This window comes from Hyperoodon ampullatus (assembly GCF_949752795.1).
Source record: "Hyperoodon ampullatus genome assembly, chromosome: 11".
NCBI classification, from domain to species: domain Eukaryota; kingdom Metazoa; phylum Chordata; class Mammalia; order Artiodactyla; family Ziphiidae; genus Hyperoodon; species Hyperoodon ampullatus.
In genome coordinates, this window is record NC_136924.1 from 38,191,738 (window position 1) to 38,217,223 (window position 25,486).

The 25,486-nt window shown below is 53.5% G+C and overlaps 2 protein-coding genes across 2 annotated transcripts; both read right to left on the reverse strand.

Annotated features, from left to right (window-relative positions):
• Nucleotides 1–837: 837 nt before the first annotated feature.
• TNFRSF13C (TNF receptor superfamily member 13C) lies at nucleotides 838–2,321 on the reverse strand (the record flags this gene model as incomplete). Its single annotated transcript, XM_079715458.1, has 3 exons — nucleotides 838–1,019; nucleotides 1,571–1,894; nucleotides 2,171–2,321. 3 exons carry the CDS (start codon nucleotides 2,319–2,321, stop codon nucleotides 838–840), a joined length of 657 nt encoding a protein of 218 aa, XP_079571584.1.
• An 8,207-nt stretch (nucleotides 2,322–10,528) lies between these two features.
• On the reverse strand, nucleotides 10,529–25,486 carry CENPM (centromere protein M). Its single transcript, XM_079715037.1, has 6 exons — nucleotides 25,423–25,486; nucleotides 24,829–24,908; nucleotides 21,639–21,731; nucleotides 19,010–19,089; nucleotides 17,770–17,861; nucleotides 10,529–11,289 (listed from the first exon to the last, which is right to left on the reverse strand). The coding sequence occupies exons 1-6, from the start codon at nucleotides 25,477–25,479 to the stop codon at nucleotides 11,149–11,151; spliced, it is 543 nt and encodes a 180-aa protein (XP_079571163.1). The 5' UTR covers nucleotides 25,480–25,486; the 3' UTR covers nucleotides 10,529–11,148.

Genomic DNA, 25,486 nt, shown 5'->3' on the forward strand with positions numbered 1-25,486 from the left:
GAGGCCTGCCCTGGCCTCCTAACAAAGGAGTCTCTTGCAGGTCCTGGGCCCTGCCCTGTGTACAGCCCAGTGTGCCCTGGAGACAGCTGGGATTCCAGGTGGTCTCTGATGGAGATGCCTGTCAGTGTGCCTTCAGTGTGAATCTGCAGTCCAGCTCCAGAGGCTGTAGACTTCCTCCCAAGGGAAGAGAGGGCTTCCTCCCAAGGAAAGGGAGGGCTACAGCCTGGGGCTCTGGAAGCTGCCACCAGGGTGAAAATGGCATCATAGGTCCTAGCAGATTGGGCCAAGCTCAGGGGTGACCCTAGGACACAGATACCGAAGAATCAGCACAATTCAGGCTATTTCTTAAAATCATCTTGTACTAAATCCCAAAGAAAACAGGTCAGTTGGTTACCCATTGCTTCCATTTGTATCAGTTTAAAAGCGGGACAGCTCTGAGAGCAAGTATTAAAAAAATACAACACCCAGCTACAAATTAAGTATCCACCCACTTGATCACTTTCCTAGATTCATTCTGGTTTATGGTGGCTTCCCCATGCTTAAAAAAACCCTCCTACAGAGTACACCAACCACTCGAAAGCACAGAGCTCAGCCACGACCTTTGAGGGCTGCCATAGATGGTATGATTTTAAGCCAAATGCTAACATGCCATACGATGCCATGCAGTCTGAACCCTGTGGTCTGTGGTGCCTGTGGCTCTGCAGGGTTAGCCGGGGAGCAGCATGGCTCCCAGAAAAGGGACGGGTGAGAGCTGGGGTGAAGAACCGAATTCAATCTCCAAGCTCCTGGCTGATGGCCCACAGGAAGGGCAGGGACCACCTCCTGCCCCCTCCGTCGCTACGGTTGCTCGGGGCCAGCCGTCTTAGTGGTCACCAGCTCAGTGGAACCCAGCTCTGTGGCTGGCACAGGGACGCTGTGGGCAGGTGGGGTGGTAGCTGGGTCTTCACTGGGCGGAAGCCAGGTGGGAGCTGTGGCATCCAGGGTTCCCAGGGAGAGGATGTTGTCACTGTCCAGGGGCTCTGGGGAGGTGGGAGGGGAATGCAGGGTCAGGATTGGGTCACAGCCTTCCCCCATCCCTGTTCCGGAAGCCTCCCTGGAGGAACAGCCCTCTGACTTATGAGAGAGAAGTCAGTTGATGAAGCCCCACTGTCGGGATTGGGGAGGGTGGCACATGATCGGCCCTCAGGACAGGAAGTGCTGAGAGCGCTGGCAAAATGGGAGAGGGAGAGGAGGGATGGGAACCAGTCTGGCTGTCCAGAGAGAGGGCAGGACAGACCCCCTCCCTCGACCGGGCTCCCCAGCCTTGTGTCTCTTCCTCACACGAGTCTGGGACGCCAGAGCTGCGTCCCTCGCCTGGACCGGGGTCTGGGACAGGACTATTTCTCCCTGCTCAGCCTGAGACCCTCAGAGCGCACTCTTTGCCCCCTCTGTCAGCATCACCCCCTAGAGCCCTGCCTCCGCTTCAGACCTCCCCCACGCCTTTACCCTGCCCCTGCCCCTGCCCCTCAAGGGCCATGTCTCCCTTCCGACGGCCCCCAGCCCTCTCGGTTCCCCTAGACGCGGAACTTACCATCCTGGTCTCCGTCCGGGGCCTCCAGAGCCTCTGGGGCAGCCGCCGCGCCGGGCCGCCGCCGTCGGCGCCTCCAGCTCACCAGGCCCAGCAGGACCAGGGCCAGCGCCAGGCCCAGCAGCGCGGGGGCACCGAAGAGCAGCGCCGGGAGCGGCAGCGCGGCCTCGGCCTCGGCGGTGGCCCCCGGGCCCACCGACTCCTGCGGCTGCAGCGCCGTCCCGGGCGCCAGGCTGCTCGGGCCGCCTGCTGGAGGGGACGGGCAGGCAGAGCACGGGGCAGAGGGGAGAGACAAGCGTGGAGCGGGAGGGTCGGAGGGAGGCGAGGCTGGGCCGCGGAGGGGAGGGACAGCCGGACGGGGCAGGGCAGGGGGAGGGGGAGAGAGGGGGCCGTGAGGGCCACCACGCGGCGATGGCTGGTCCCCATCCAGGCCCCAGCCCACAGGCCCCCCTCCTCGGCCGTTAACGCGATGCCCCCCTACGTCCTGGGACAGGTGGGGGTCATGCCTGCGACTCTGGTAGGGCGGGGGCCTCCTGGCAGAACCCTCCCTCCCCTTTCAGGGCCGCCCTGCGTGCCAGTCAATCAGCGCGGCTCAACTCTTACCCGGTCTAGGCTCTGTCGTCCGGAGGAGACTGCAGGCCACACATTTGCGAACCAGCGGGTCGAAGCACTGGGTCTGCAGGCACTGCGGGGTGGCCGGCCTGTCTCTGCCCCTCAGGTCCCTCGCCCCTCGCTTCATGCTGCCAAAGCCCATGCCTGTCTGCCTACCCCGCTGGGACTGAGTCTGGCCTCTGCTGCCCCGTGGGGAGGAAACCGGGCGGGGCCACCACCCACCCCGCCCTCCTGCCTGCTGGGGTGGGACCAGGTGGGGCCACTCTTAGCCAGGGCCCCGGCACCCCAGACCTTCTATCTGTGGTTTCTCCATTCAACCATCACCCCCAGACAACCGCTGGGCGGGCCCTCTGCTGGGCACTGAGATGAGGCTGGGGCTCAAACCAGGGCCTGCCCTTGGGGAGCAGAGGATGGATCCCTTAATCGGGACACAGACCTCTGGGTGGCCTCCTCTGTCCTGCTCCCCAAGGCCAACCCAGAGTCCTAGACCATGCTCACCAGGCATCTCCCCCCCACCTGCCTCCTCCGGGGAGCCCTCCTGTCCTTCTCAGGCAGAGCTGCTCGGTTCATCAAACACATCCTGAGTGGCCACACTGTACCAGGCCCCAGACGACTCCCACACTGGAGGTGGTGATGGGGGAGACAATGCCTCACGGCAGCGGCATCAATGAAGATGATCTCCACGGAGGGGACAGGAAAGCTTTGTGCAGGAGATGATGAGAAGGTGTTTGCTAGGTGGAATGAGGTCTAGGGGAGCGCCCAGTGTGAGCAAGGGCCTAAATATGAAGGCCAGGGAGTACTGGGACCAGAGGCCCTTGACTGAGAGAAGCTGGGACTCTGGCTGGAAAGGCCCTGAGGAGCCATGAAGGGCTTTAAGCAAGGCGTGTCATAGTCAGATTTGCCTGACTATGGTTAGCGAGGAAACACTGGCTGGAGTAGAGGGCACAGAAGGGGTAGGTCCAGGGACAGCTCGGTCTCCAGATCCTAAGCAGGAGCGACACTCAGATCAACAGATGAACAGACAGACGAACAGACCAACGCCCAGTAGGCAGGAGGCAGCTCACCCACCCCACTCCTTTTTCTCAGGGCTGTGTGTCCAGGCTTGCTCGCCTCTGTGTCTCACCGAGGCCCCTCCTGTCTGTCTCTACTCCCTGGTGTTTAAGGCAGACCCACCTGTCTCTCACCTGTGTCTCTCAGACTGAGTCTCAGACAGACACACAAGCCCCCTCGACCTTCCTGGACATATGCTGCCCCCTCCCTGGGGGCAGGGGCTGGCAGAGAGCCTCAGCATGGAGCACGGACTTAGAGCCTCAGGGTGGGCCATACCAGACCCCTAAGCACAGAGGAAGGTGCACAGGAAGGTGCACCCCTGGAGGTGCACAGAGGAAAGAGTAACGGTCCCGGGGGCAGGGAGGGGGCTGAGGGGTAGGAGGAGATCTTTAGCCGTTCAAGGGGGAGGGAAACCTTCCAGGCAGAGAGGGGGGATGGGCAAGGCCAGAAGCACAGAGAGGGGCAAGGGGAAGCTTGCTCTGGGAACAGGCATGGCCACTGCCTCAGCGGGAGGCTGCAGATGGGCAGGGCCAGGCCTCAAGCCACAGGCCTGGGGCAGTGAGGGGCCCCAGGAGGTGTTTGAGTGGGGGAGAGATTCTCTGAGCTTTGCCTTAGAAGGGACCCTCTCCCCGGCTGCTGTGGAGTCGGAGACTGGACAAAGTGGGCAGAGCTGGCACCATGGAGGCTGGCACCATAGCCTAGGGCCAGGGAACGAGCCAGAGCTGTTTAGGAGGAAAGAGGGATGCCATGGAGTGAGGGGAGCAAGGCTGGCCCCCAGGTTTCTGGCTCCGGGGACCCTAGGACTCACACAGAACCCTGAGTTGGCCGGCCTTGGGGAGCCCTGGCCCACTGCCTCTCCGTCCCCTACCCACGGGCCAGCAACTCCGTGGCAGGAAGGTGTAGGCGGTGGGGCAACTGCAAAGGAGAAGTGGGTCTGGGGCGGTGGGTGTGGGTGTGAGAGTGGGTGTGTGGTGAGGGGGTGGGGAACCCAGAGCTGGAGAGGAGTCAGGGCAGGGAAGGCCCTCCTATGGGGCAGAGGGGCGGCGGCGAGGCTGGAAGACTGCGCCCCAATCCCTGCCCCATCGCCATCGCTACGGATGCTGTTATTACATGTTACCCTAAGGACTGCAGGGCCCTTACTTGCATCAGGCATCTCTTTTAACCCAGTGGAGGGGGCTGGGTCTCGGGAGCCTGGAGGGGGAACCTATCCCTGGGTGAGGGTGGAGCCAGGTCTGGGGTCGTTTACTTGAGCCATCACTGCAGGGGCTGCCCCGGCCTCTGTCTCATATCACCGCGGCTGCTCTGACTCTGGGGGAGAGTTGGGACGCTGCTGGTCGTGGACCCTGCGCAGGACACGTGTCGATGGAGCGTGCGGGCACCCGGCTCCGGACAAACCTTTTCACGCGCGCCTCCTAAACAGGGAAGCGGGAGGCCTCGAATCTCTGGACGACTTAGGAGTTGTTAAGAAGAGAAATTTCACCATCAGACCAACGTGGTAAAAAGTTATTCCTCAACGTATTCTTTTTTGTTTTTTTCACATAGCTCTTAAGTCAATTAATTTTTAAAATTCGTCTTCTACGTCACTTTTTAACTATGAGATGTGAGCTAGAGAGAAGAGTTAAGGTTTCTAAAATCAATGTGGTTCAAGCAAAGTTCCCTTGTTCTTTCGATAGTTTTTACTTTAAATAATTTGGTATCATCACCTCAATGCATGTTAAAGCAGAAAATGAGGGACTTGGTTGCTGAAAAACCCTTCGAATTGAATCTATCAGTGTTCTCAAATTTTCATTCTTTGATGAGTTTTTTTAAAAAGACGATTAATTTGAGTCTGTCAGGGAAAAGGGAGTCTCCCTTGATCTGTATCCCTAAAATGCCCCCCACAATTCCCTCCCCATGGTTCTGACACAGGTGTTATCATCACGTAAGTTTTTCAGATGGGGAAATAGGGCCTCTGAGAGGCAAAGGGATGACCCAGCACGTTCGAGGTGGCCTGGATGGGGTCTGTGTCCAGCCGACTACGAAGTGTGGCCTGTGCCTTTCGTGCCTCAAGGACAGGACTGGGGAAGTGAGGAAACTCTGCCTGTTGGACAAGCTCAGTGTCATGGTGGGGGCAGTCCCCATGGACAGAGAGACCCAGCCCCCCAAATCTGGATGTGAAAGTGCTCTGAGACCCAGGATGCATGTATTCTGTACTTAAAAATTAGTTTTATTTGTCATTTTGTGAGTAATATCTGAACACAGTCTCATGAAAAAACCCTCAAACAATACAGAAGTCTATGAGTAAGGGGCATTTCCCTGCTGCCCCCAGAGGGAGTCTTTTTTCACTTTGGAGTCTTTCATCCCAGTCTTATTTTTATGCCTTTAAATTCTCGTGTACATGCAAAGAGAAAAGCAGGTTTTGTGTTTCACAGAGGGGCCACATGGTATGGGTTGTTCTGCTGGCCTTTCCCATCCCTGGGCCCGTCCTGAGTGCTGTGCTGGCTCTCTTGCTCCATCTTTTGTTTTTTTCTTGGATGGACCCGGGCCCTTGGCGGTGAGACCGCAGAGCCCTAACCACTGGACCGTCAGGGAAGTCCCTCTCGCTCCGTCTTATTTTGTCACAGCGGCTGAAGCCCCCAGAGTAGTGATTCCCTTTGCCTTTCTCGTGCATTAGCTCTGACATACAGCACACTGCCAGGAAGTGCCCCTCACCGGGGAGGGGGAAGGAGGCGATGTTGGGCCTCTGGGTGAGGAGGAGAGGGTGGGAGAGGCAGGGAGATCAGTACAGATCCTGGTGAGGCCATAGAGACCCCGGGACCCCTCTCCCCCTGAACCCAAGTTATACAAGGGCAGGTCGTGCCTGTCCATGAAGCAGTTAGGAAATCCTCGCCCAGGCTCTTCCAGGCCCTTCTCTGCCTCAAGCCCCCAGTCTCCCTGCACACAATCACACACAGACACGTGCCGTCCAGGGGTTCCTGGCCAGAGCAGCCCAGGCAGTTCTCTCAGCCTGGCCCTAGGCTGGGGTATGCGGGCCCTCCATGAGAGGTCAGAAAGGAGACCCGGCCCTTTAGCTTCACGGCCACAGGGATGAGAGTCCCCACCTCCTGGGGCCAGGCCTGCAGGTGTGTAAGGTGGACAGAGGCGGTGAGGCTAGGGTGGGGTGGGGAGAGGAACAGGGAACTCCCCAGCGGTCATCCCTCTGCAGGTGCCATTCAGGGCACCACACAGGAGGGACAAGGCCACTGGTTCGGGGCCTCCTGGGGGCATTTGGCCCCTGTGTGACGCACAGGCCGACTCCGCGTGCAGACACCAGGTATTTACTGAGACCTGCTATGAGTCCGGCACTGTTCTAGGTTCTGGGGGGACAGCAGGGAACCACAGAGACAAAACGCCAACAGTAAAAGCACATAGTGGGTGAGGAGGTGAGAAGTGCTGGGGAGAAAACTTCAGGACCGAAGGGTGGCAGGGAGGGCCAGAGACTTGGGAAAGGCCCGGTGAGACCTCGGAACAGGGGGACAGAGGTGCGAGTGACCCCAGAAGGTGTCTGGGGAGGAGCAGGCAAGGCCCAGGGACCGGCACAGCAACCAGGAAGGTGGCAGCGTGCACACTCACCACCTGCTTGGCCCTGTGCCCTGCGTGTCACCTGAATCCCTTGCCTCAATCCTGTGGGGGGAGGTGGAATTGTGATTCTTACTTTGCAAAGAACAGAGCAAGCCCAGAAGGAAAAGGGATGAACCAGGCAGCCCCTCGGCCCCTGAGCCCTCCCACCGCCGCTCCCATGATACAACATCTGGGGGTCGATGACACTGGGGGGTGGGGTCAGGTCCGGCACAGAAGAGGACCAAGTTCTGGGCAACCCCTCTGAGCCTGGCCTGGCAGGGCTGTTATGCAGTCAGACCAAGCCTCTAGCAAATGCTAGCTCCCAGAACCCCCCAGGGAAGGCTGCCTCCTGCCCAGGTCAGGGGCCCTGGGCATTGCCCACCCCCTCTCCCTCCCAGAGCTGGTCCTCAGGGACCCCCCGTCCATAGGGTCACACTCAAGCAGGACTCACAGATTTGGGACGTGCAGAGCCCACCACACTGTCTCCCTCAGCCTCTCCAAGTGTCTGTGAGAAGTCCTTTCATAATGATTCTCTGCTCGGCCCCGGGGGAGACTGACGGATGGCAGGCTGGGGTGGGGGGGGCAGTGTTTAAGTCAGCAGGCACCTTCTGGAAAGGGCCCCTTTGTGCTGGCCTGGCACCAGGTGTGAGGGGGGCCTTGACCTCAAGAACCTCCTGCGCTCACCTTGCCCACTGCCTCCCTGCACCCAACCACCCAACCCTCGGGGCCACCGTCTGTGGAGGCCCTGGAGGGTGTGCATGCGGCAGCTGCGGTGTCAGGCACTTCAGTTTCTCTGAGCTCACGAGAACCTCAGCAGGCCGTGGGGCTCAGGGATGGGAAGTAAGCCGCCCCAGGTCACACTGCAGGTTGGCCGCAGACCCCAAGTCAATGAGACTCAAAGGCCAGGTCCTTTCCCACTGCATCACTTCCCCTCTGTGGCCAGGCTGCCCCTGCCTCTGCTCGCTGAGGGGTGGAGACACAGGTGCCATGCTGCGGAGCCCCCTCCCTGCAGGGAGGCCTCGTCTCCTGGGCAGAACCGGGCCTGAATGCTTGGGTCTGGGCCGCCTCCTACGGAGAATGTGAGCTCCTTGGGCCTGGGCTCCAGGGCTGCCCACAACCAGGTGGCCTGAGGACACAAAAGAACCTGTGACCCTGAACAAGCCCAGCCCCTCTGACAGCCTGGATGCCTCATCCACACGGCGGGGGCCCAAACGCCCCACTCCCTCCTCTGTGCTCTCAGAGAGCCTGGACCGGGCAGCTCCCAGGCCCAACAGAAGGGCATCCCTTCCGGGAGCCTTGGGCTGCCCACCCACTCGGACCTGCTGCCTAGGGGTCCATGCCAACCCTCAATAATTGCCTCAAACATGACCACCCTGTGACCATGGCCAGCCCCAGAAGTCTTCCATTTGCTTGGAGTTTCATGTTTAAAATAACAGCTTCTGATTCTCAGTCCTCACAACCAGCTGGAAAAAAGGCATCAATTAGCCTGACCCCATTCTACAGATGAGGAAACTGAGGCACATCGAGGATAAGTGACCTGCCTGAGATGGGGAGATCAGTAAGAAGCCAAGTGCAGCCTCTCCCGTCTCCCTCCACAGCACCAAGCGCCAATTCTGGGCACCACGGGGGCATAAAGGCTGGTCTTCCGTCACTTCCCTTGGTCAAACTGTCTCCTGGACAATGTTGCTGGCCCCTACTCCCCGGCTGGGGGCAGTGGGCCTGAGGGTGGCCGGCAGCCGTTTAGGGGTTGGTCAGCTCTGCTGTGAGGCAGAGGCGGCCTCTGGGTTCCAGGGCCCCACACCAAGCTCGCTGGAGCTGACAGCAGTGACAGCATCGCGCTCCCCCAGCACTTGGAAGGCTCCCAGATCCTCGGCTGGAGAACGTGACGCCATTTCTCATTAAATGGCACCAGGTGGCGAAGGAAACGTGGCACAGGGACGAGAGAGAGAGAGAGAGAGAGAGAGAGAGAGAGAGAGAGAGAGAGAGGCGAAGCAAACGTGGCACAGGGACGAGAGAGAGAGAGAGAGAGAGAGAGAGAGAGAGAGCGAGAGAGAGCGAGAGCGAGCGAGAGCGAGAGCAAAAGCGAGAGAGAAAGAGAGAGAGAGAGAGAGAGACAGAGAGAGAGAGACAGAGAGAGAGAGCGCGCGAGCGAGCCTCATGCTGGGGGTGGGGGCGGGTGTATGGGGAGGACCCCACCTGTCTCCAGGCAAAATGACAAGCCCAGAAGAGGCAGGCGGACTGTGCCCACACCGCTGCACTCTCCTGCTTGGACACCATGCTCCATCCCCCAAAGGCCTCCCCCCCCCCAACCAAAGCCCTGCAAAGCCCCACCCTTTGTGGCCTAGGCTCCTGAGGGGCTGAAAAAGGGGCCTTCTGGACCTCTGCTGATCCTGCCCATCCCAGCAGATACACCGCCCACAGCCCACCTTTACTGCCAGCCGCTTCCTTCAAGCCAGACCCACCCCAACCTCAGCACAGAAGCTGGCTTCCCTTCCCAAATGCTGGGAGTCCTTGGGCGATCCTTGTGCCCCAGGCCTGCTGGAGCCTGAGGCTTGCACCATCCTCCTCCTGCGGTCCGCTGGGCCCCTAGCTTGCTCTCCGCCCTCCCCTCTGTGAAGCCTCCCCCTGTGCTAATGGGAGACTGCCCTTCCAAACAGCTGCTTTCTCTGGCTCAAGGCCTGTGTGTCCACCATTTCTGTGTTCTCAGCTCAGGGCCTGCCCAGCAGAGATGCCCAAACCTTTGTTCAACGATTAGGTGCCTAAGAGAACAAACAGAGAGAACAAGTAGAGAATTGGGGCCAGAGGTTGTCTCTGCCTCCGATTAGCTGTGCGACTGTGGATAAGCCTCGGATGACAACGGTCTCGGTTTCATTAACTGAAATGGGGAAACACTGTCAACCTCACAGGTCTGCAGGGAGGGTGGCAGGAGCGACTGTGTGAGAAGGGCTCTGTAAAGTGTGAAGCTCTGCGAAGGTCGGGTGGGTGACATCTGGGACCTGAACCGGAGTCTCCACAGCGGGCAGCTGAGGTTCTCGGCGGGCCGAGGGGGCTCCCTGGAAGACAGCCAGGCATCTGCAAACCTTACCGAGCACGCACGAGGGGTCAGGCGCTGGGCCAGGTCTGGAAGGAACCCAAGGAGAGGAGGAAGGCGGGCCCTACCCTTATGACGCCTGCACCGAGTTTCGGGTTGGCCCATCCTTCAGTGGAGAGCATGAGCTGGGCTGCCACGGTGACGTCAAAGCAGAGGCCCTGCAGTGCTGGCACCGTCCAAGGCATCAAGCAGGGCCGGTCGGTCCTGAGGCCTGAGGATGGAGGACAGGCCGGGGCACAAGCAGGGGGGGGGGAGTTGGGAGGGCGCTCTCACGCTCCCAGGTAGCCAGGACCTGGCTCTCTTCCTGAGGCCTCTCCCACCAGGCCTCCTCTTCACCCCCAAGTTCTCCCATGCGTGCCCAGCCAGCCATAGGGGAGCAGCCGGAGCCCAGATCTGGCTGCCAGGGTTTCTGGATTCTAATCCCGGCATTTCCACAAATTCTAATGAGACCCAAAGGAGAAGGAAAGCAATGGTCATGGCACAATCTCTTGCTGCCAACCCAGAAAGCAGCCCTCAGTCAGATCCTCACTGAATTCTCACAACCATAAGACTTCACAGTGTAATTCCTGGATGTACACCAGTTTTTGAACTTAGCTCTGTGTGATTTCAAATAATAGTTCAAATAACTGTTCATTGAGTGCTTACCTGGCACTGTGTAAGCATTAACACGTTTATTATGAAATACATCAAGCACTCAAAGAAGCGCAAGAGTAATACAACCTCAGGCACTTTACCTCCACCATTTCATACAATCCTCACAACGCAACAGGGTAGGTGGAACAACCTCCATTTCATACCTGGGAAAACTGAGGCCCCAAGAGGCAACAACCAGGTCCTATAACCAGGCATGGCGAGGCCAGGATGCGGAGTCAGACTGGGCTCACAGAGTCCAAGCTCCCCCTACCCGACTCCTAATTGCTCTGAGTCAGTTCGCTCATCTGCAAAATCAGAGTGGTGGACGAAACCAGTGATTTTCAAACTTTTTTTAGCCACGGACCTTTTGTTCAGTTGAAGTCTTAAGTGGAGAGAGAACACGTCAGATGGACGAAGACCTGGGGCTCTGCTGGAGTGAGTGTGGGAGGGGGAGGGGGGCTGGAGTCCCACCAGCTGGGCTCCCTCCCCACCCCCTGGACTTGGGGCCCTGAGGGAACTGCCTGCTGACCCCGGCCTGTCAGGCCCCAGCAACAGTGACTGTTTACTGAGCCGGGCACCAAGCCCTGGGGAGGGGCAGCCTGGGGGCTGGTGGCCCTCACAGGTCCTCCAGGGAGGGGTTCTCAGAGCTCTGCAGCAGGGACAGCAGGTTCAGGGCCGAGACGCTGGGCACATGGCCGGCGCAGATCTGCAGCATGCGGACCAGGCGCTGCGCCATGGTGGCTCGAAAGTCTTCTATCTGCAGAGGAAGAGCAGAGAACAGCGGTGAGGGGCCTGCTCCCCTCACGTGGAGCAGCTCCGCGGGCTGCCCAGGGGGGCAGGGTGCTGAGACGTGGGGACAGCTCAGGGAACCGCTGCCCAGCATGGCCACGCCCTTGTCTGTGCCACACCTCGCCGAGCCGTTTCCAACCACCTTAGTTTACCGAATCCTTCAAACACCCTCCAGGGATACCAGAGAGGATGACCCCTGCTCCAGAAGACATGAAGGCTCAGCAAGCTGGGCTGGCGAGGTTAGGTCAACTGTCCAGAGGCACACAGTTAGTGACTGCAGAGCTGGGATGTGAATCAGGGCTAGTCCCAACCAATTCTGGGGTGGAGTGGGCCCCAAAGGCTTCCTTACCTGAGATCTGTCTGAGAAAGAGGCTCACAGGGGTAGGAAGGAGGGGTGGGTAGAGAATGGCCCTTTCCGAGGACAGGGAGGCACCATCAACAGACGGTTCCTATATCAGGGCCTCTGAAGGGCTGGTAGGCCCAGAGGAGCTGTGGGATTAGGCAGGGGCAACAAGACTGTCCCAGGGCCTGGCATCAGATGGTGTGGGCAGATGAGGTGCTCATTATAAATGCTGAAGAATAAACAGTGATGCTCACATGTTCTCCCCTGACCAACAGGTGGTCTCAGATGCATCCCCCCCTTCCCCTGTTCCCTCTCTAACTGGGGAAAGGGTGCCACCATCCACCCAGTCACCCAAGCTGGTGACCAGGCATCCCCACATCCTCCACCATTTGCCACCCATGACGTCCTGGGTTTTAAATCCAGAGGCGACGTCAGTCCTCATCACACTGGCCTCATTCGCACTGAGTCTCCTCTCAGCAGAATCTGACACAGCCGCGCCCTCCCCTTGACAGGTCTTTTCCACCTGGCTCCCAGGACCCCACCCTCCAAGGCTTCTCCTCTCACCTCACAGGCCGCTCCCTCCTCTGGGTGACTTCTAACTGCTGTGGGTCCCAGGGCTTGGCCTTTGCATCTCTTTCCCCCACACTCGGTCCCCAGGTGACCTCATCCAGCTCTGTGACCTTCAAACCACCTAACTGCTGAGGATGCCCAAACTGCATCTCCAGACCTTTCCTCTGAGTGTTAGACACACGTGTGCCGCTGCCGGCTTGGTTTCTGTGTAGACATCTAACAGACTCCTCAGTCTTAGTGTGTCCAAGACGGAGTTCCTGGGAGTCCCCGCAAACTGCAGTCGCCCCCCATCTCAGCCACAGGCAACTCCATCCTTCCAGCTGCTCAGGCTGAAAACTCCAGAGTCGACCTTGACTCTTCTTCCTCTCCTGTCTCACATCCAGGCCATCAGCACATCTGTCGGGCCTGCCCTGGAAACACCCAGCATCACAGACCTTCTCATCTCCCTCTTCCCCAGACACCACTGAGCCCAGGCCACACTTAACTCTTCCAGACACAGTCCCCAGGCCCATCTCCTTCTTTCTGCCCCTGTCTCCCTTCAGTCCACTCTCCTCCCAAGAGCTGCAGGGACCCACTTAAAACCCGAGTCAGGCTGTGTCCCGCCCCCTGCCAGCCCACACTTTCCATTGCTCCAGTCTAACCCAGAGTGAAAGCCACCACCTGTTCTACGACCCACAAAGCCCCGTGGTCACTCTGACTCGTCTCCCACAGCTCTGCTCCAGCCACCCATGCCTCCCTGTGGACCTTGAACACAGCAGGCAAGTTCCAAACTCAGGGCCTCTGCACTTGCTGTTTCTCCAACCTAGTGGGCCTTTCCACCAGGAGGCTCCACGGAGCCTTCCTTCAAGTCTTTACTTAAAGGTCATTTTTTTTAGTGAGCCCCTTCAATCCCTATGTAAATCTTGCCACTTTACCACCACCTGACAAGTCACATCCATTCTCTAACACGCCATATGTTCTACTTCCTCACTTTGTTTCCTCCACTAGAACAGAATTGGGAGTTTTAAAACTGTTCTGCTCTATGCTGCTTCCCTAGTGCCTAGAACAATGCTTGGTGCACTGTAGGTTATGTAAGAAATACTTGTTTTATTTTTTTTATTTTTTTATTTTTTTTACAAATTTAATCAGTTATACATATGTTCCCATATCCCCTCCCTTTTGTGTCTACCTCCCACCCTCCCTATCCCACCCCTCCAGGCAGTCACAAAGCACCGAGCTGATTTCCCTGTGCTATGCGGCTGCTTCCCACTAGCTATCTACCTTACGTTTGGTAGTGTATATATGTCCATGCCGCTCTTTCGCTTTGTCACAGCTTACCCTTCCCCCTCCCCATATCCTCAAGTCCATTCTCTAGTAGGTCTGTGTCTTTATTCCTGTCTTACCCCTATGTTCTTCATGACATTTTTTTTCTTAAATTCCATATATATGTGTCAGCATACAGTATTTGTCTTTCTCTTTCTGACTTACTCCACTCTGTATGACAGACTCTAGGTCCATCCACCTCATTACAAATAGCTCAATTTCGTTTCTTTTTATGGCTGAGTAATATTCCATTGTATATATGTGCCACATCTTCTTTATCCATTCATCCGATGATGGACACTTAGGTTGTTTCCATCTCCGGGCTATTGTAAATAGGGCTGCTATGAACATTTTGGTACATGACTCTTTTTGGATTATGGTTTTCTCAGGGTATATGCCCAGTAGTGGGATTGCTGGGTCATATGGTAGTTCTATTTGTAGTTTTTTAAGGAACCTCCATACCGTTCTCCATAGTGGCTGTACCAATTCACATTCCCACCAGCAGTGCAAGAGTGTTCCCTTTTCTCCACACCCTCTCCAGCATTTATTGTTTCTAGATTTTTTGATGATGGCCATTCTGACTGGTGTGAGATGATATCTCATTGTAGTTTTGATTTGCATTTCTCTAATGAGTAAAGATGTTGAGCATCCTTTCATGTGTTTGTTGGCAGTCTGTATATCTTCTGTGGAGAAATGTCTATTTAGGTCTTCTGCCCATTTTTGGATTGGGTTGTTTGTTTTTTTGTTATTGAGCTGCATGAGCTGCTTATAAATTTTGGAGATCAATCCTTTGTCAGTTGCTTCATTTGCAAATATTTTCTCCCATTCTGAGGGTTGTCTTTTGGTCTTGTTTATGGTTTCCTTTGCTGTGCAAAAGCTTTGAAGTTTCATTAGGTCCCATGTGTTTATTTTTGTCTTTATTTCCATTTCTCTAGGAGGTGGGTCAAAAAGGATCTTGCTGTGATTTATGTCATACAGTGTTCTGCCTATGTTTTCCTCTAAGAGTTTGATAGTGTCTGGCCTTACATTTAGGTCTTTAATCCATTTTGAGCTTATTTTTGTGTATGGTGTTAGGGAGTGATCTAATCTTGTACTTTTACATGTCCCTGTCCAGTTTTCCCAGCACCACTTATTGAAGAGACTGTCCTTTCTCCACTGTATATTCCTGCCTCCTTTATCAAAGATAAGGTGACCATATGTGCGTGGGTTTATCTCTGGGCTTTCTATCCTGTTCCATTGATCTATCTTTCTGTTTTTGTGCCAGTACCATACTGTCTTGATTACTGTAGCTTTGTAGTACAGTCTGAAGTCAGGGAGCCTGATTCCTCCAGCTCCATTTTTCGTTCTCAAGATTGCTTTGGCTATTCGGGGTCTTTTGTGTTTCCATACAAATTGTGAAATTTTTTGTTCTAATTCTGTGAAAAATGCCAGTGGTAGTTTGATAGGGATTGCATTGAATCTGTAGATTGCTTTGGGTAGTAGAGTCATTTTCACAATGTTGATTCTTCCAATCCAAGAACATGGTACATCTCTCCATCTATTTGTATCATCTTTATATATATATTTTTAATTAATGTATTTATTTTGGCTGCATTGGGTCTTCGTTGCTGTGCGCGGGCTCTCTCTAGTTGTGGCGAGCGGGGGCTACTCTTCATTGTGGTGCACGGGCTTCTCATTGTGGCGGCTTCTCTTGTTGCAAAGCATGGGCTCTAGGCACGTGGGCTTCAGTAGTTGTGGCTCGTGGGCTTCAGTAGTTGTGGCACGCGGGCTTCAGTAGCTGTGGCTCGCGGGCTCTAGAGCGCAGGCTCAGTAGTTGTGGCACATGGGCTTAGTTGTTCCACGGCACATGGGATCTTCCCAGACCAGGGCTCGAACCCGTGTCTGCTGCATTGGCAGGCAGGGTCTTAACCACTGTGCCACCAGGGAAGTCCAGAAATACTTGCTGAGTAAGTCCTCTGCATTCTGCGGCCTCTGCCTCTGAACTGTCCTCCAAACTGCTGCTGCTCTCACTCAGACTCCACAGTCCACTTCCCGCAGCAGCCTCATCCCGAGGCCTCCTGCCTGTGGCCAGGCCTCCTGCCATCCACACATCATACTCCAGAGACGTGGCCCCCAAATCCCACTTCTGACCCTACCATGACTGCCCCGTCACCTACAGGAAGGAATGGCTGAATTCCACTGCCAGGCTTCCAAAGCTCTGCAAATCCTTCTGCTGCTGTGTATGTTACATGTCGGTCTATTTTGCTTGATTCTGAGAGGCAGGGCCAATGTCTGAGGCATTTGTGTTCTCAGGGACCAGCACAGGGCCCGATCAGCGGAGCTGGGAAATAATTTCACTGGGCGAATCCCACACCTCCCTGGTGTTTCCTCATATGTAAAACAGGGCTAATAATTCCTGCCACGCAAAGGCCTCAGAACATGGTGAGGCTCCAAGTCGATTAAGCGGAGGAGTGTGCCCTGAACAGGACAACAGCGGTGCGAGGAGTGCTGACTGTCCGAACACTGGGGGCTTTGTATGAGAGAACGCCAGGACTAGGTTCTCAGCACGGCTGCTGCTGGCTGGAAATAGAAAGTCGGCCACAGACCTTTTTTGAGAGAAGTTCTCAGGCTAGAGGACAACCCAGGACCTGGAACAGCCTGCCACCTAGTGACCACACACAGAACTGCAGCCCCACACGCACCTCTGCTGTGGAGCGAAGATGGCGATTCCCCTCCAGAGCCAACAGAAGGCAGGCTGTGTGCGTGCGTGCGTGCGTGCGTGTGTGTGTGTGTGTGTGTGTGTGCTGGGGGTGGGTCGACTTGTTCAAAGCCACACAGTCAGCCCGCTAAGACAGGAAAGAGACAGCTGCACGCCAACCTGGCTCTTCCGCTGACTTCCTAGCTGTGTGACCATGAGCACGTCTCGCCTCTCCTGTTGTGAGGAAAGCCTGCAGGGACAGGCCCCTCAGGGGTGCCCCGGGCCTCAGGTCCTACCTGTGAGATCAGAGCGTCGGTCTAGTGGGGGTTCTTAAAATAGTCATCAAATGTGAAACACAAACCTGTACATCCTAACTGATGCACTGAATGAGATCTAGGGCAGGTCTAATGACTTCTGCAGTCAGAGGAGTAATGAGATCTGCCCCAATCCCCGGGGACGTGGCAACGTCCGCTGCTTCTATTGCTAACAGTCACAGGTTCTGCTAATACTACCGACATCTCTTGCCTACATTCACAATGATAAATTTCTCTTAGAGGTTAGTGAAAACAAGAAGTAATTTTTTTTCTCGTCCAGGTCTGCAAATCCCCTGAATTCTTCTCCCTTCCGACCAGAGGGGTCCACAGACCCCAGAGTAAGAACCCTTGGTGATGAGGGACCACATACTGACTCAGTTCCCTCTTACGACATCACTTTGCTTTTGGGAAAAGGTGCAAGACCCAGAACAGAGCAGAAACACAATTTTTGAAACGAATTTCAAAACCAACTGAGCAGGTCTGGCATGCAGCCCAGGGGCAGCCCAGGCCCTGGGAGCCCAGAGGCAGCAGCATCAACTCCTGCTGAGGACCCTTTAGCAAAAAGTCATCAGGTTCCGTACCGCACAAAGAGAGGCTGAAGAGCAAAATTCAACCGCAAAATAGAAATCTGCTGTGCTCACCCCACAATGAGCATTCACCTCATGAGAAACACCAACAGAAGCAAGTCAGGGCAGAACTAATATCATATGTATCCATCCAACCACCTACCAACCTACCCAGCCTCCCCTTCTGCTGCCGGCTAGACCCCCTGCCCCAGGCTGGGACCAGACAAGGTCTGCAATCCAGGGATGTAAGGGGGACACTGGGCACCTTCACTGCTGGTTAATGAGGCAGACAAGATGCCTGGCCTCACAGCACTTAACCCCAGCAGGGAAGTGAGATATTAACATGAACCCACAGGTACACACACAAGACTTAGTTACGAGTAGAGAGAACGACGCAAAAGCAGGAGGTAATGGCGCCTGGTGTATGAGCAGAACTCAAGATGTACACGGAGCATCACCCAACTTTACATGTACGAACCCAAGGCTTACGGTGACCCACCCAAGGCCCACGGTGACCCACCCAAGGACAACGAGCAGAAGAGCCAGGATTCAAACGAGGATCTTGTCTCCACATCGGGATCCCCTTCACCAGGGTACTCAGCGAGCCTCCAAGAAGCACCCCTACCACGCCCACTGTGTGCCTCCATCCCTCAACCCGCGTGCTCGGGGTCCTCACCTCCAGGTCACAGAAGAGCAGGGGGCTCCGGTAGGTGTGGGCCAGCTTCATGATGGTGTTCCGGTGAATGCTGCAGTGGCTCTCCCGCCCAGCTGCAAAGAAGCCACGACCTGTAATCTCTACCTTCCTGGCTGTAATCTAGGAAGCACTGGGCCAAGTAGTTCATTTCCCCTCTCTGGGCCTCAGCTTCTTACTAGTCAGTGGGGTGACAATCCTGTTCTACCTTCTTTTCAGGGCAGTCAAGATCATCAAATCAGAAAATAGGCTGAAGGGGCTTGGATAGAGTGCACATCTATGAAATGAGGATAGTGACAACCCCTACCCTGCTGAGTTACTATAGAGATTCAATGAATGAATACACAGAAGTGACCTGGTGTTCATTTATCCACCAATGCTTACTGAGAATAATCTGTGCCAGGCCCGTCCTGCAAGGAGCTCTCAGTGCAGCTGGCGGGGCAGACACACCATTAGTGTAGGTAGAAGTGTTAGGAGTCTCTGACAGAGGCATGTGTGGGATGGATACCCTGAGGGCCCAGATTGCAGGGCTGGTCAGGTCCCCCAGGAGGCAGAAAATAGGGGTTAGCGAGATAAAGAAGAGGAAAAACTATTTGAGAGAAGCCACATGGTACAATCATTAAAGGCATGGGCTCTGGAATATGACTCTCTAGGTGTGAATCTCTGCTCTACCACTGTTCAGCTGCGGGGCCTTGGGCAAGTTACCTAACTTCGTGACCACAGTTTCCTCTGCTGCAAAACAGAGAAAATAGTACCTACTACAGTAGTACCTGTCGTGAAGATTAAGTAATATAGGAACAAAGCACTTAGGACAGTGTCTGGTCTATTGTGAGTGCTTGATATAGGGTAGCTATTATTATTTCCACTGTTAATATTACCAAGTCTCAGAGAACTATAAGCTGAGCCAAAGAAGGAAAGAGTAATAGGAGATAAGACAGGAAGGCAGGGGCCAAACTGCAAAATACTTTGTGCCTTTACAGGAGTTTGGATTTTACTCTGAAAGCCACAGAGAGCCACTAGGCACCTCTAAGCCATTATCTCAGCGGAATTGACTTGGCAGACTGATCAGCTCAGATTTTATAAAGACTGACAACATCAGATTCCAAAATGCATGTGTTTTCCATCACCCAGGCTGCCTTTGCAAGGAGTCCACCACAGGCCCAGCCGCAGCCTGCCCTGGGTTGGCGAGGGAGGGGGTGAGCGGCGGGGGGAGGGATGCACTTACCGCCTGTGGCGAGGAAGCTCACCTTCCCCAGGAAGAAGGTGGCGTCCACATGGTGCAGGGACTCCTCGACATTCCGGAGGCTGCAGTGGCCAGGGCGAGAGAACAAAGCAGAGGACAAACCTCACAACAGAGAGAGCAGAAGCCGCCCCGCCTCTGATCCCAGAGAGGCCAGAGAACGAGAGGAGGGTGACAGGAAACAGCCCTAGAGGAATACTTTGTCCTTTCATATCTTTAAACTACATTTTTTGGGGGAATTCTATTTATTTTTTTATACAGCAGGTTCTTATTAGTCATCCATTTTATACACATCGGTGTATACATGTCAATCCCAATCTCCCAATTCATCTCACCACTCCCCTCCCCCCCCGCCACTTTCCCCCCTTGGTGTCCATACGTCTGTTCTTTACATCTGTGTGTCTATTTCTGCCCTGCAAACCGGTTCATCTGTACCATTTTTCCAGATTCCACATATATGTGTTAATATACAGTATTTGTTTCTCTCTTTCTGACTTACTTCACTCTGTATGACAGTCTCTAGATTCATCCATGTCTCCACAAATGACCCAATTTCATCCCCTTTTATGGCTGAGTAATATTCCATTGCATATATGTACCACATCTTCTTTATCCATTCATCTGTCGATGGGCATTTAGGTTGCTTCCATGACTCGGCTATCGTAAATAGTGCTGCAATGAACATTGTGGTACATGTCTCTTTTTGAGTTATGGTTTCCTCAGGGTATATGCCCAGTAGTGGGATTGCTGGGTCATATGGTAGTTCTTTTTTTGGCTACTCTACACGGCTTGTGGGATCTTAGGTCCCTGACCAGGGATGAACCTGGGCCCTCGACAGTGTTAGCGTGGAGTCCTAACCACAGAACCGCCAGGGAATTTCCCAAACTACTTTTAATTACAAAGTGACTCAAGTTCGTAATATAAACAAACAGTAAATACGGGTGTATAAGTAAAAAGTAAAAGTCTCCGTCGCCAGCACCACCTTCAGTTTCAACTCCCCAGAGATAACTGTTGCTGACAGTTGGGGGTGTAATTCTTCTGGAATATTTTTCATATGCAAATACAGACAGTGATACGTACAAGCATCCAGTTGGGTCTAACTGGGTTCAACAACTCTGTTACATTCTTTGGAATGACCACACAGTACCACAAACTACTTTCCCTGTGATGGACATTTAAACGGTCTCCAGTTGTTCACCGTTACAAAAGATGCTGCATGAATTTTCTTTCCCACAGGTCCTTACATATCCAAGCAAACATTTCTGTAGGACAGATGCTAGAAGTGGAATGGCTGGGTCACAGTATGTGTCTTTTTTAAGTGTAGATAAGTATTGCTGAATTGCTTTCCAATAAGATTACAGCAATTTTAAGTCATATCAATCATATGAAAACACTCTTTTCCTCTAAGCAACGGCACCCTGACCTTCTGGGTTGAGGCTTTCATTCACTTGTGTCCAGGGAGTGATGAAGGAACCTGTTGCCTCCTGGCCAAAAAGCCATCTCAAAGGTCAGGCTTCAGCCTGAAGGAACACAGCCTGAGGCCAACAGCAACAGCGGCCCTGCCCCTAAGTGTGGCTATGAAGCAGGATCTCTCCAAAGACTTGGGCCAGTGTCCCTTCTGGTGAACAGAGAGATCTCACCCAAAGAGCAACAGATCTGCTGAGCCAGGGCCCTCTGGCAACCATGGCAGATCTCAGCCCCACCTGGGCCTAAGTCACCGCTGACTGGTTCCAACCGGTCCGGTAGTGCGGTCTGGACTTGGTCCTGATGCTACATGTATCTGGTGTCTCTAGCCCATTGGATTCCCAGATTCCCTTGATCCCTACCACAGGCCCAGGTGTCTGCCTTGGTTTCTGTGCTGGACCCTGTGTCCTGCTCTTAGCCAGCTGTCCCCCAGGAGGGAGAGGGCACACCTTTCTTCTGTACTCCCTAGGCTGGCTGCAGTCCTGTCCCCAGGGTTGCCAGCACCACAGGGAGACCGGATCAGGCCACCATCAACACCACCCATGCTGCCACTGCCACGGCCCCACGCTAGACTGGCTCTGATGCTGCAGAGGCCTTGACAGTCCTCTGAACACACTATGCTCCTCCTGCCCTTTACATTAACCCTCCGCCTGGAACATTCTGCTCACTTTCATCTTTCCCTGGCTAATTTCTCGTCATCTCTCAGGTGTCTATTTAAATGTCACTTCCACTGGGAAGTCTAGCCTGACCTAAGTCCTGAGAGTCAGAGGTCTTGTTTGGGTTCTCACAGCCCCATGCTTCCTTCTTTTTACAGTACCCATCGCAGGTACTGTAACTGTCTGTTCAAAAGTCTAGCCTCCTCCCCTGATGGACCTTGAGGACAGGGGTCTGTTTCATTCATGTCTGTGCCTGCTGTCAGGGATACACAGTAGGCCTCAGAGAGCCAAATGACAGATGACACTGCTGGCATTTATCAGTGCCTTTTAAACATCTTGCATTGGCCACTGGCCCCCCCACCTCACCATCTAAGTTCACCCCAGGCAGCCTCTCCTTGTCTCCTCTCCTTCCCATCATAAGTGAGGCCACTGTCCCAGCACATCCCTGCGCCAGGTCTACCTGAGCCTGGCAGCCCCCATCCTCTGGCTCTCACCTGTGTTTGCTGTGAAGGTTGACCACGAACACAATCAAGTCAATTCGGGGCCGATTCACATTGGAGGGCAGAGGGAGGGACTTTGCCAAGTGGCTGAAAAACAAGAAATTGCAGGACTAAATACATACCCACATCACAATGACTGTTCACATGCCGCCCGTCACAGGGAAGAGGCTGTCAAGAGCTCCTCTCCTATTCACCTGAAGCAAGACTTTTCAGGTGAGCACAGGGGCAGGGCAGAGCTGGTCCTATCCAGATGACTCCTGCTCTACTCTCCCTGCCAGGAAGTTTAGTAACTGCCTTGGCAAGAGGGAGTTTTGGATATAAGATGGCATGAGGCTAGACATCTACACTGCATGCTGGGAGGGAGACCAGGCTCAGAAGGGGGAGAGCGTGTTGGACTGTGAAGTTTAGGTGTTAAGATTGAAGCTCTTTGGAGTAAGACAGAAGTGGCCCCAAATCCCAGGGCTGCCGATTGTCAGCTATGTGACCTTGGGCAAGTCACCCTCATCATTCTTGTCTGGACTTAGTCTCAGATTGTCAAATACCCACCGGAAGGGTTTTTTTGAATCCTCTACTTCTGCCCATTTCCACATATTACTATTACTCATCTGCCCCCCACCCCTCAGCTTATAATTTAAGAATACCAAAAAGTATACAAAACACAAAAGTTAAAAAAGAAACACATACTCCTAAAAGTTCAGTTACCTAGATATAACTACTATTAACATTAGAACATTTTTCTAAACATCTCTCCATGTACACAATGTATACACATTCAGACACTAGAATACAGTAGATGTAATTGAAAAACAGGAGGGAGTTCCCTGGCAGTCCAGTGGTTAGGATGTAGCGCTTTCACTGCCGTGGCCCAGGTTCAATCCCTGGTCGGGGAACTAAGAATCCACAAGGGGCATGGTGCGGCCAAAAAATAAAAAATAAATAAAAATAGGATAATAGTATTAATTTTATCTGAATTTAGGGGAAGCAAAATAACTAAAGTAGAACTGAAAAAAAGATGAACTTTGGATAAATTATTTTTTAATCACAAGAAATTATTTCCTCAAAGAACCCAGTTAAAAAAAGATTATGGAATAAATGAGTAAGTTGGTATCATTTTTAACAGTTTTAATTTTACCTATATGGGGTTGATTCTCTATTACTAAGAAAAGTGAGAAAATTAGCATTCTTATAATCTACCTTACCATTTGGACAAAACTTACAAATGTACATTTATATTGCTATTATTAATGGTATTATTATATACATTTATATTTTGCTCTAACCATAACTTCGGACCTCAGCTAGTGAAGTTGCCACTCTAGAACATGAAAGAGACAAAGGGTACTGAGGAAGGTCTCTCACTGGCAATTAAATGCTTCAGCAATAAAGAGACAATCATTTTTGCTCACAATTCATTGGCCAGAAGTAGTCACATGGCTCCACATAACCACAAAAGATCAAACCTGGTTCCTGCCAAATACTACAAATGCAGAGAGCTGAAAATACTTGACAAAAGAATGAACAGGTGACCATATGGGTGATTTGCTTCTCCTGCCTAAAAGTCTGAGAATTATTTACTTCAGAAGTAAATAATTGTCCATTTTTCCTGGAACAAGATATATGTACCCTTTTTAATGGACAAATTCAACCCTTCACTCATTCCAGGGAAGTCTTCTTCTATTACACTTCAAACACTTTTGCTGTAATTTTCTCAAATCTTTCTTCTTTGTAAATAATTAAGTCTTTAACCACATCTACTCTGATCCTTGCTGTTTCTATGTATTTATTAGATAGATCTCATATGGTATTATTTTTCACCTTTTTTGTCCTTAGCTCTGCAACCTCCCTTTTCCTCTCATTCTGTTGTGTTATTATTTGGTCTTTGAACACTCCTTTTAAAAATTCATGTTCCTATTAAATTTCTCAATGGCACAAAGCACTCAAAAAGGAGCTTTCTTCCCTTTTTCCCAGAGTGGGTTCTTCATCAGATTTTTTGCATGTCATGTGACTCTCTTTTTTTTTTTTTTTTTTTTTTTTTTTTGCGGTACGCGGGCCTCTCACTGTTGTGGCCTCTCCCGTTGCGAAGCACAGGCTCCGGACGCGCAGGCTCAGCGGCCACGGCTCACGGGCCCAGGCGCTCCGCGGCATGTGGGATCCTCCCGGACCGGGGCACGAACCCATGTCCCCTGCATCGGCAGGCGGACTCTCAACCACTGCGCCACCAGGGAAGCCCGTGACTCTCTTTTTTGCCAATGGTTTCCGTCTTGCTTAATGAAGGCAATTTTGTCCACATTTTCCATTTACTCTGATGCTAATTAAATTAATTTTTTTGACTTTTTTTTGGCCTTGCCCCATGGCATTCGGGATCTTAGTTCCTGGACCAGGGATCAAACCCATGCCCCCTGCAGCAAAAGCGCAAAGTCCCAACCACTGGACCACCAGGGAAGTCCCAAATTAATTTTTTTTATCCTTTCCAATTTCTGAGCTATGGGTTTGAGATTATTGGTTATTGTGTTTGGTGTTCTACAGCCAAAGAGCCTGGCAAGATAGGTAGAGCACAGATGGACATATGAATAATCTTTATTTTGAGGGAAAGATTATGTTGAAGCAGAATGATCCAAATCTAGAGGGTATTTCCTCTGTGGGAATTGGAAATGCCCCATACTAGGTAGAATAGGGGAACATAATCTTTCTATCAGGGAGAATGACACCCACATGTATTCAGTCACTTGACTCCTGCCAGCAGCTGTTTCTACTCCCTCTCAGTTAGAAAAAGGAAAACAAAATATACTTTAGTTACTTTTTCTCCAAATTTGGGGGTTATCTGAGCATGTACTCTGTGCCAAGTACTGCTCAAGGCACTGGGGATTCACCAGTGAGCAAAAGTCAAAGTCCCTGCCCTCAAGGGGCTGACCTTGGGGTCCTTAGGGGGTGGCAGACTGGAAACAAGTAAAGAAACATGTAAACTTCTTATAGTGACAAGTGTTAGAGGAAAACAGAAAAACTGTGTGACAGTGATGGAGGATGCCTTTGGACGGGGACAGATCACGCGTTAGAACGGAGTCTCCGAGGGGTTGGTCAACCGGCTCCACCTGTGCCCGCCTCTCTGGTGATCCCCCTACCGCCGACCCCGCCCTCCCTTGCGCCCAGGCCAGCGATCGGACACCCCCAGCATAAGGCTACTTACACCTTCAGCTCCGATGTGCAATCCTCCTTCAGCATCGCATCGGCCAGCTGCTGCAGAAGAGCATCCTCCGTGCCCACCAGCTGCCCAGAGAGAGAAAGCGACCGACTGATACCTGGACACAGCAGTCCCGCTGGAGGGCCCGGACGGCCGCGAACCCAAGATTCCGGCTCCAGTGCGCGAGGCACCCTTTTACCGAGAGGGCTCCGGCAGAGGGCCCGAGGTTTGCACCCTCTCCGGTCCTGTCCGGAAAGCACTCACTACCTCCCCGGACCCTTCCTGGAAAGGCCTCGTCTCTCCCGGAGGTCCGACCCCTCTACGCGGGAAAACCAAGTTTTGGGCACCCGGTAACCCGCCCTGCGCGCGGTCGCCCCGCCCAGCCGCCCCACCAATCAGAAACTGCGCACTTATTGGTGGGGACGTCCCTCAGCCTCAGAAGGGCGGCTACTCCGATTGGTTCAGAGTGTGGCTCTCCGGCCTACCACACCCCAGCCAGAATAGCCCACGCCAGCACCTCAGAGAGATCAGGGGACTTGGCGGCTGAGGCACAGCCTGGGAAGAAAGGCGGGCGGGAGAATCTGGGATGCTGACGCCTACCAAGATGGTGGCCGTGTTCAGGCCAGGCAGTTTGTCCAGCGGCCGCAACACCGACATCCCAGGG